General features: G+C 39.0%; 1 protein-coding gene across 5 annotated transcripts in view; it reads right to left on the bottom strand.

The window, feature by feature from the left end:
• Positions 1-2,738: 2,738 nt before the first annotated feature.
• Positions 2,739-11,336, bottom strand: part of CNST (consortin, connexin sorting protein) — a 46,541-nt gene continuing 37,943 nt past the window's right edge. For all 5 annotated transcript variants that reach the window (XM_040059411.1, XM_040059414.1, XM_040059412.1 and 2 more), the window contains 2 exons: positions 6,286-6,421; positions 2,739-4,660 (listed from right to left, as the gene is read on the bottom strand). In XM_040059411.1, the coding sequence (XP_039915345.1) occupies positions 4,455-4,660; positions 6,286-6,421 (342 nt within the window). In that variant the 3' untranslated portion in view covers positions 2,739-4,454. The remainder of the gene's footprint in view (positions 4,661-6,285; positions 6,422-11,336) is intronic.

The raw sequence follows: 11,336 nt of genomic DNA, 5'->3' as shown, positions 1-11,336 counted from the left end.
AGGAATTCTGAAACTCACCATCTGTCAATTTGCTTTCACAATGATGCAGTAGGGCAAAATTTTAGTACTTGAAACCCACCTGGATAGTGGCACCAGGTTCTTCTGTGAGGAAACTGGGTTTTTGTTTAACTATTGAAACAAAGACAAATCACCCAGGAAACCTACACCAAAAACCAGACCAAACCTTACCCATTTTATCCTCACTTTCCATTCTGGTTTGGGTTTGGTTATGAAATTCTTATTGGAGGTATCGTTCATTTACTTGAATTTCACAGAAAATCTCAGTATTTCAGACATTTAGAAATCACAGTATCCAAAAGGGTTCATGTATTTTCTTTGGGACAGTTTTTATTTTTATTTTTTTTTTCTACAGTATGTAAATTACAAGCGTGGGTGACTTTCAAAGACAGTTATTTACTCCTTTTGCTAAAGGAAGCTCAAGATAAATTTGTTACAAATAACTTAGATTCCTTTCAGATGTTCTTGGTTTTACATTACAGTACAATTTCCTTAGGAGGGTAACATCCCTTTAGGTTACTGAGTGGAACAGTACCCAGTCACACAAGAATCTGGACTTCCAATGGACTCTGTTTACCTGATAGTTCAAACTTGCCCTTCACTACCAAGAACCCTGAATGAGAGTTTCCCTTTTTGTTTACAATACTTCCTACTGCATGTCACCAGGGCTACTATGCATCTTCCAGGTATGAAAGCAAAGGTAATGGGGAAAAAAAAATTTAAAACACAGCCTGTGTCTAGATCACAAACTTCTGCTGGCATGTCTGGGCTGTGGAATGTCTGCTTCTTTACATTTTTCTGTCTTGAGAAGAAGCCTGTAGTATAGTGTGGCTACACTACAGCACAGTGCCTTTCTTGGTCTAGTCTAGGCTGTTTGGGGTGAGGGTGTTAATAATGTGGTGAGATTTTGTGTAAGCATAATGCTGAATCTACAGAAAAAGCCTTGTTGTTTTTTTCTTTATCACAAGAATCTCTTTGAAATACTTATGCTCAAAGAATAAACAGGAAGGTTTCTAGCGGAGTGCTGCAGGTGACTAAGTGGCACAATTTCTCTGAAGGTACACTAGCAGCCTGAAATCCAGTCGTATTTTATGAAACGTTTTTCAAACTACTGTCAAGTATGGAACCATTTCCTGAATTTTCTTACCAATTACAAATGTTTTCAACTCAGCACAGCATGGTCCCTCTATTGCCAAGCAGAACAGCCATAAAGACAGTGGCAGGGAAGGAAACAGTATAAATAAAAAGTTATACACAAAAGGCTTTAAAATGCACCAAGTGCGTGTGTGAGGGGGAAGCCTTTTTCCACTGTGTTCTTCCTCCTGAAACAATCTTAGCTGTTGCTTGGTATTATTTTACCTCAAACACTCAGATGAGTAGTAACTGTTCAAATCCACTAATTCTTTTTGCTTTGATTTGCCTGTCTGGAAGATCCTAACCCCTCAGGTCACCCAGCTGGAGGCAGAGTCACCAGTATTTCAAAGAGAGCAGAACACACAGGAAGGCCAATGTCAGGCCTACCTGCACACTCTCTGGAGTTCCAACGCAAAGCAAGTTTTGTTCTGTTGATAGCTGCAAGTTTGATAATGTGCTACAGAGCGAGCAAACCATTTGCACTGACAGAACTGTCACATGAAGCAGGAATTTGCACCACCAGCTTTTCATAAAGGAATGCCAACAGAAATTGGATCCAGATTTGAACCCTTGGTTGCAACTGAGGAGCGAGCAGCTCAGGTCAGGAGCCGGACACCCTGTGCACATGTGCCCCTTCTGCTCCCTCATATCCTCAGAGGCTTTGCAGGGATGGAACCCTGGCATATCTTGGGAAGGCTGAAGAGATGCTCCCAGTCACAAGTGCAGGGTATCTGAGTTACACAGGATGTCTGGCTGCCCACTTTTCAGGGGGTACGTGTTGGTGAAGTGCTGCCCAACCTCCTCATGGTCTTGTAGACAGTTCTGCTGATACTCCTGAGTCTTTGTACAGGAATATAGCACAAAGAAAACATACCAGGATTTGGACCACTGATTGGAAACTGAAATACTTATTAAAAATTGCTTTGACTTTAAATAGCTTCATAGTTCTAAATAAAATAATTGTTTTAAAATAGTTTTAATTAAATGAACCTAGAAGTTGTGGATCTTTGACATCCATGTCCGATATACTTTTTGAATAAATAGATCTATAAATACCTCTTGATCTTTTTGGTGATGAAGTGCACAAAAAGTAAAAAATATTTTTTTTTTAAGCTGAAATGAACAGTTGTCTCTTTAGGAATAAACTTAATATCCAGAAACACTCAATGCAAAGTCACAGAAACCCAAAATATATTCTAACTACATAGTCACTACAAATACATACTTTAAACTGAAAGCATGCTTTTTAATTACTCTGTAAGTAAATTGCCAAAAAAGAAAATCAAGCTTCTCTTTAAAAGAAAACTAAATAAATAAACAAACAAACCCAGAATTCAAATAATAAACTGAACCAGCCAGTAACACTTTAAAGTACAAAAGTGTCTTTCCCTTTCTCCTTTAGAGTAGCCCAGCATTATGAGGACAACACACAAACAAACAACTTCCAAACTACCTTTCTCAAGTTTCATTCTAAAAGCAAAAGTTCTCATTAATTTGGGCATTCGAAATTTGCTAGTTTAGTATAAAGCTGCACATGAGGCTCCCTAGGGTATAAGTAAACTAAGCCTCCACAGTGAAAACCAGAAGAGAAATCAGACATGCAGTTTATTCTAGACAAAACATGATTTTAACTTTCACTTTAAAAACCCGTTAAGTGTAACAGTGCATTAGGAACAACCAAGCTCACTAAAGGGACAATTTGCTTGCAAATGTCAGAAAGCATGATCTTTAATGGTATAATTCTGAGCAGTATCTCAAAGATTTCACTTCATAGCATTGTACAAAATAATATCCTAAACCTGAACACACTGCATCATACAAGGTTAGTAAGCAGGAAATCACGGAGTGGAGTGAAGTGGACCCCTCAAAAATGCCGTTTCCTGAGGTGTAAAGGAATTGTTTCACACTCACACCCTCAGCAGGGCTGGACCATTGTGCTCTGTGCAAGAACAGCTGCCTCATCTTGACCAGAGCATGGCCCAAAGGCCATCTAAAGGTATCTAATTCTCACCTTCACTGTCCTGTCAGTGTTTCTCTCACCACCACACAGGGAGGGCTGAGCACCAAGTGATAGAAATACCCATTTAAAACGACTCTTTGTACTGATCTAAATTTGTTTGTAAAGCTGATAGAGAAAGAACAGATTTTACAATACAGGTCCCAGAACTACAGGGCAAAGAAATGCAGATGTGCTTTATTAGCTGGAACAAGTGCCCTGGAATACTAACAAGCTGTGGGTCTGCAGTGAACCTCTGAACCTCTTCTGCTGGATCAGTCTCACTTTACATAACTTTCACTCATGGACAGAGGCTGCAGCCACACAGTTCTGTCATCCTGGGCACTCACTTGGGATGAATCAGACGTGAGCCCTAATTCCAATAAATATTCATAGACAAAGGCAAGGATCATTATTCCCCATTTATGGAGGAGAAACTGAGGCACAAAGTGATTACTCCAAGTCAGTGACATGGCTGGAGGAAAACCCAGTTAGCCCCACACCTGCTACCAGGTGCTTTAAAATGGGCCAAAGCCACTTGATTATTTAATATGAATAATTTACTAAACATCTTCTGTTTCTGTGTTTAGTGAGACAGTGATTTCTTTTTTAACCTTCCATTTCTAAAACAATCTGCATGATACTGAGAGTAAAGGTCCAAGAAATTTAGTGAAATCTGCCAGCAGATTTATCCCATTCATGATACTCACTGCAAGCTATAAGATACAGGGTCAGCCTGGTAATCACCAAATGAGGGCTCAGTGAATGCCACTGCACTCTTCTCACTCCACCCAAATAATTACATGGCTCACCAGGAGAAATAAAATGGATAAAAACATTAAGACTTAGAAATAAAATAATGTTTCCATAAAACAGAGACTTATTGCATGATAGCTGGAGGCAACACCTTTGCACAAACAGCTGTAAATTAAAGCTGTCCTTTTACTAAGCTTCCAGAGATTGCTTACACAATGTGTGGCAATGGGAGAGAATATAGAAGACAGTTAATTTTCTTCCTTCTTCTTCACTTGCTCAAGTGGATGAAAAGCTACTTGCCTACTCTCAAAAGGATGAAGATAATAACTTTTTATGCTCCCATACCACGCTGCTACAGTTGTGAACATTTTGCCACCTGATTGCTAAACTAAAATTCTCTTGATTTCTAAGTAAATGTGGAAGTATTTAATCAAATACACATCACCTTCAGGTGGCAAGCATTAGAGAACTTGAAATCACTTGAAATTTTGTTCTACTCTCTCCAGTAACCACTGGTGAGCTCTCAACGTGCTGTGTCCACTCCTTTCAGCTATGAGAAGGCTATCCAGTGTTTAAGTTCTTCCACACGCTGCAGTATCTGTGTATAATAGAAATCCATGTTGGCTGCAAAATCAGTACACACAGGGGATTCCATGTCACCAAAGGTGCAGTACAGTGCAGTTCCTCCAATGCTAAGGAAAACAGTTGCTATGCACAGCAGGATCAGCAAAATACAGGAGCCACCAGACACTTCATCTGTAAATAAGAGCAGAAAAGGTAAAAAAAAAAAAATTATGTACAAAGCAATGCAAATGCATGTAAGAAAACCTGAGATAGGTTTTTATCATGAATAGGTCAGGAGGTAAACACAGTTAATAATGCTTACCATGTCAAAGTGACCATAATTATTATGAAAAATTTTATGTTTCTCAGTCTTTTCAGAAACCTAAATCATTATATTGCTCCATTTCTGCAGTCTGTGTCCCTGTCCTTGCTGAGATCACTTGCAGAGTCATTCCACGCTGAAGTAAAATATGCTTACCTGTGAGAATGCCCCACAACCCAAACTGTCCTTCGTGCAATAGTTGAAATGAAACAAAGGCTTTGAAACTAAGCCAAATGGAAACATCCGTGCTTCATTTGTAACAATACTGACTGCTCTACAACGAACTGCTTGTGATTTTGACTACAGACGCAAAACCTTCAGTGGGCTAATCTGAGGGGTTATTTTACATCTCAGTTATTCTCTGCTAATTCTTTGCATGCTTGTTTATCCCAGGGTAGGAGCCTCTGCAGAGGCTGCAGAGGTGCTGCTGCATCCTCACAACCTCACTTGTCCTTGCTAAACTGTATGCATGAACATCTGCATCTTTTGTCAGATTGACATGGCTCTAAGAAAATTTCTGTACTCCCTTCACTCTACACCAGGGAGAAGAAATGGGGTAAAAAGAAACATTCAAGTGATTTTGTGTGTGTGTGTGTGTTTTTGAAATCAAATTTAAAGTAATAATAGAACAACTCTCCTTTTGAATCACTAAATTCTTGGGGGAAAATCATAGAAAAAACTCTAATAGGAATTTTAAATAAAACATAAATACTTTTACAATCATTTCAAGAAAAAGATGGGATAGGGTCTTCTTGTTAGCATGTTTGAGACATGCTAACACGCTTTTAAGAACTAATTTATACCATTTAGTGGCTGGCATACACAGCAGATAGCACTTTCTGTATCATTAGCAATCAAAAGTATTTTTCTTAATATCTCTTCAGTTTGAATAATAGAGACCCTAAACTCCAAAGAAAAGGATAACAGAATTACATACTGTGTTTTTCATGAGTCTATTTAGCCCATCAAAATGACAGTAAGGTGTAAAGCCAGATTTAATGACAGCTAGAAAATATGTATGGATGTTAAAGTATAAAGCAAGGTTAAAATCTGACACCCTCCAATCCCAAGGCCTACTAGAAAGGGTTGGGAATGTACCCATGGAAAAGGATAACAGAGTTACTTGTTTTGCATCCTTCTACCTACAGTAAATGAATTTAGTAAGAAAGCCTATACCTCCCACCTCTAAGCAATGAACATTAATGAAAGGACTTCAATTATCTGCCACTTGTAAATCACTCAGCCAGAGGAAAAAAGCAGTGAGTTCATTCTCAACCAAGCTTTAAAACAGAAGTGTCCTCATTGTATCCTTCTGTAGTCTTGTTACCCAGACCTGGTACGGATTAGCAATCTTTGATCAATCACCTTTGCTTTCTAAGTTTTAAAAAACCAAGAGAATATGTTCAATAAATGCCTGCTTTGCTGCTGTGAACAAAAAGATTGAAAATATCTGCACCCCAAGAGCACAACCCATGAATTAACAGCTTTAAACTACCTTGATCCAATGTGTCTTCCATTTCTTGGAATCTCACTCTTCTTTTTGTCTGCCTTTGCTGGACTTGAGCAATTGTTTTTCCATCCCTGTCATCTCTCTTCTTTAGTATAGACACCAATCCTTCCACCGGGGTAATCTATCAGGAAAGTCAGTGAGTGGCACAAGAGATGTTAAACAGAGCTCACCCTTTGATTCCTCACAATGATTTGGGGAGGAAACAAGTTAAACAGTTAATAAATAGTTTCCAGTCTACTTTTCTTAAACAACTAGCAAATATGTATATGTATTGTAGCACTCGCGAAACCTCCTCCTTGAAGACATCAAGTCCTGAACAGACAGGACAGGTGCAGTATCATTCTGCTGCTTACTGACACTGTTTGCCCTTAATTGTTACAAAAGTTAAACACACACGTTTTCTGCTTGGATGGTACTTTGTGTTCCTTTTTAAGCTCACATGGGCAGGGGCAGTGGTGAGGCGGATTTGTGTCAAAATCACTATCATCAGAGGGCAGTAAGAAGTCAATGACACACTGCTGCTGCCTCTCCAAAGATATAATCCTGCAGAGACCATCAAATACTTATTGTGAGATTAATTTTCCAGCACTGCAATTGGTTCCCCAGGGGGGACAAGCAGCTACAGCGGGGCTACAAAACCAAAGAGAGAGAGAATACCAGGGAAAAAGAAAGCCTCAGTGCTCTGGATAGATTCCAGCTCCACATTGTAAAAAAGCTCTCTGGATACAGCAGCAGCTCAAAAATCCTTCCCTACAGGCTGGTCACCCAAGGAGCTTGCACAAACAGTAATATGGTCAGCAAGTCAATAAACCACAACTTCTCTTTGCTATAGTATCTGGATTAGTTGCAAGAATATATGCTAAGCCATACTGGGAAGGATGAGCAGTCTGTAACTTCCTAGTTATTAACGAAATGAAAATAGGTGAAGTATCAGGAGAAAAATACTTTCCTAAACAAGTAGTTCCTGGTGTGCTAGAAATAAAGAGAACTTAAAATAGAAAGCATGTTTAGAATTGCCCTTAGTTTTGCCTTGTGAGCATCCTTGCCTAAAAAAAGTCACAATTATTTCTTCCTAGATCTCAGCAGGACTTTAAAAAACTTAATTCTGTAGATCAGCAGTAACATTTGTTAAACTGAAAAGTAATGTGTATACATTTGTGCAACAGATAAAACGCATCCCATTTACAACTGAATACGCAACTAATCTATCAGATAACCCCAAAGGCCTCTAATTTTCACAAAAACTCAAAACCCCCCAACCTTCCAAGTAACACTGTAGTTGCAGACAACTGAGTGCTTAAGCCTATCTATAACATAAATTAGAAGACCACCCACTAAAACTTGTTTGCATTGCATTTCCAAGAGCTGTAGAGAAACAGAAAACAAACAACTTCACAACTTATGCCCTTAAGCTTGCCTCATGCTGCGAGCTTATATAAAGCATTGATGCACGCTGTAGTCAGAGATGGTGCACTGCACGCAGCGAGACACAGGGCACAATCCAATAGGCACTGGAGCAGCTTTGGCCTTTGCAACATTTAACTGATAAATGCGGCAATTACGCTCCCAGGTCTCTGGTCTGGCAGTATTTTATAGCCCTCGAATGGACAAATAACGTTAGCCAGAACAAGTCAGAACTGGGCACTGTAGGTGCATGCCTACAGTCTAACTTCTCCAAAATCACAGCTGAGAGATAAAATTGATCCCTGCCACACTTTCGATACTCACTTTCCCTTTTGTTTATCTGCTCCAGAGCTTGAATGGATTATTTAAGGAAACAATGCAAGGAAGTACTTGGAAAGTAGTAAAAGCATTGGAGGCAGAGGAAATAAATTGTTTGAGTCAACATGCAGTGGACCAGTAGTCTGCAAGTGTCTCATCACAACAAATGAGTGCACTGAGGTGCAGCTTCTACTGGTAATGTTAAATTAGCCTTGCAAAACTGCCACGAAAATTTAACAGGCCAGCAGATAAATCAACACTTATGTTTCCTTGTTGTGACAAGGAAGGGGGATTATGTAGGAGTGCTTTAATTTGACTTATTTATTTGGAAGGGTGGAGATGAAATTATATCCTTCAGTAGAGTAGATTATTTTAAGCTTCTGCTTACAGCATTGCTTTCATAAAGAGGATCAATGGCTCCTCCCACACCACCCACACAGCAGGCTGGCTGTTGCCTGGCATGATTATTCCCAAGTGGCTTGGACTGCACAAGGTGGGAATGTCACCCAGAGATGGCAGGGCATTCCTACCAGTCTGCCCTAAGATTAGGTTAGAAGTGGTTGTCCATTCTGCAAGTCATCTTTGCAACCTGAGGCACTTCATTTTGTCTGATGGCTCTTGGTGGTTTCTGAATGACTGTGTCACAAACTCACACCTTCTCCAAGCTTAAAACCAGAGGGCTATCCTTGACAGGATTATGTGGAAATGTGTTTCAGTAATTACAGTTACATAAAAGGCTTTCTGGAGGAAAGTATTGCTACAATGAGATTTATTTACTTTCCCTGTCAGCCCACATGGCTACATGTCAGGACTTACTTTAAATGTAAAAAGAACTAATTTGACACAGCACAGGTTTCTCTATTCTGAACACCTTCTTTTGCTTAAAAAGGGGGAGCAAGTGCTTTTGATTTTACAATAAAAATCAGCATGGCTAGTGTTACTTCCCTATCCCAACAAAAGCCATAAAACTTTATTTTGAAAAATGGCCCCTTTACATGATATATAATTCACACCTGGAACAGAATCATAGAATATGTTGAGTCGGAAGGGACCCACCAGAATCATCGAGTGCAACTCTTAGTCCTGCACAGGACCTCCCCAAGAGTCACACCATGTGCCTGAGAGCGTTGACCTAATGCTTCTTGAACTCTCTCAGGCTGGTGCTGTGACCACTTCCCTGGGGAGCCTGTCCAGTGCCCAACCACCCTCTGGGTGAAGAACCTTTTCCTAATATCCAACCTAAACCTCTCCTGACACACCTCCATGTCATGACTATACTTCATCTGCCTTTGAATGTCACAAGTTATGCACTTAAGGTTTTTTTGTCTTTGTCTGCAAGACACAAAGTGATTATATTTGATCCATCCTCCACTAATTAAACATCCAAGGAGAGGGACTTAGCTGCCACACAAGACAAAGTTTTAGATCCCACTCTTGAGGAGGCAGGAGGAATTAAAAAAGGCAGAATATATTACTCAAATTGGAAGTTAGCGAGGGAACTGTGGTTAATTCAGTTGACCACAAGTCAAGCAGAGGCTTGACTTGAACCACAGGCAGAAAAACACAGACCTGCACCAGACTACGCTGCAAACAGCTCTTACATGAAAGAGCTGCCTAAAGGACCCTATTGAAACATCAGATATTTTCTTAATTCTGAGCTGGATAATTAACAAAAGATGGTTTTGGGGCATCTGTGTAACTCAGCTCTGATGGCCTTCACAAAGTCTTTCAACTGGAGCTTTTATAGTCACTCTACAGGAACTGAAAGTGGCATGCAGGTGTGGTGGCATTTTCACCAACAGACAAAAAGGAAAGCAGCAATGACTTGGTAAATTGAAACTAAATAAAACTTTTGTCTTTTCCCCACCACTAATACAAAGTGAATCTGCTTCAGTCAAAAGTTTCACACTTTTCAGATGAATTTTAATAACCAGGTTGCAAAATTAGAAGAAATAAACTCTAATTAAACTACCTGTCTTTTCTTGCCTTAAAACAACATTTGGTAATAAAATATCAAGAAGCTTCTTACATTGTGCTTATTTTCAACAAATACGATGTGTGTATGCTATATTTATAAACATACCAGACAAAACTATGAAAATAAGGCCTTGAAATTCAAGTTCTTAGAGAAAACATATTGAACTTGACAATTAGAATGTTCTAACATATAGACATAAATAAAAACCTCAAAATGGAGGCACTACCAACTGGGAACTAGGAAGAAAAGCTCATTGTATGAAGTAGTTTGGTCTGAATGGAGAAAAATACTCAAGAAGATTTGTGTATTCTTCTGTGGGCTGTATTCCTTATTCAGTTACTTGGCAAAGGACTGTACTTTTATTGCAAGCTATACAAAAAAAAAATTTAAGCAGCAATCCACAAAATAACAAAATCAAAGACTGTCCTGTGTTATAATAAAAGCAGCAGACAAACCCCTTTGCTAATAAAATACATCAGATAAGTAATTTGAATCTGACAAAAAAGAGCTAACTTGGCAGATTCGGTATTCATACCCCAGCCAGAGATGGTAACTATTTTTCCTGAGGATACACTTGCCATGCAAGTACCTGAGCTCCTTTATACAGCAACAAGCACCTCACTGTACTTGTGAGGTATACAGCAAACACCACATGGTATGTGTAAGCACTTCACATGGAAGTGCAGTTCTTACAAACTCAAAGCCATACAAGAAAACAGAGGATCCAAAACATTGCCTCCAAACCTAGTGGAGGGTTCTTGGTTTCTTCATTTCTTGGCATACAAACTGCCAACCAAAAGCTTTATGTTTTGGTAGACAGTCTCACTGTCTTTGCTTTCGAAAAAGAATTTCCCAATTATAATTTTCTAACAAGGAAAAACTAAGATTTTACTCACTTCCCTAACTGTCTCTCACAACCTTTTCTTTTTTATAGCAAAATGCTACCTTTTTGAGGTTAAAATTTGTTTTGCCACTGGTGTGTCATTTCATTCTCGTAAAAATGATAGCAAAGATATTTAAGAAGAGCTACATACTTCTAATATCTGTTGTTGCCAGCTTCTGACTGTGCTTCAAAGCTCTTTGTTAGCTGGATTAATCTTGTTTCTATAAAATGATTGTGGTTTTCCCATTATTTGCATGTTGCTGTACATGGTTTGTACTAGTGAAGAAATACCCAGTGTAAGGGCCTGTACAATATGAAAACTACTATTTCGGTTTTGCAACTATTTAAATCCAGAGTCAGAATTTGGTGAATTTTTACTCTTGTAATTAGTTATTGTAAAAGATTAATGAAAAACAAGTGACAAAGTATCTAAATTAGAAAACTGCATGAGAT

This window comes from Hirundo rustica, chromosome 3 (assembly GCF_015227805.2).
Source record: "Hirundo rustica isolate bHirRus1 chromosome 3, bHirRus1.pri.v3, whole genome shotgun sequence".
Classification (NCBI taxonomy): domain Eukaryota; kingdom Metazoa; phylum Chordata; class Aves; order Passeriformes; family Hirundinidae; genus Hirundo; species Hirundo rustica.
Note: the sequence above shows the minus strand (reverse complement) of the source record. Positions and strands in the feature narration are given on the sequence as shown.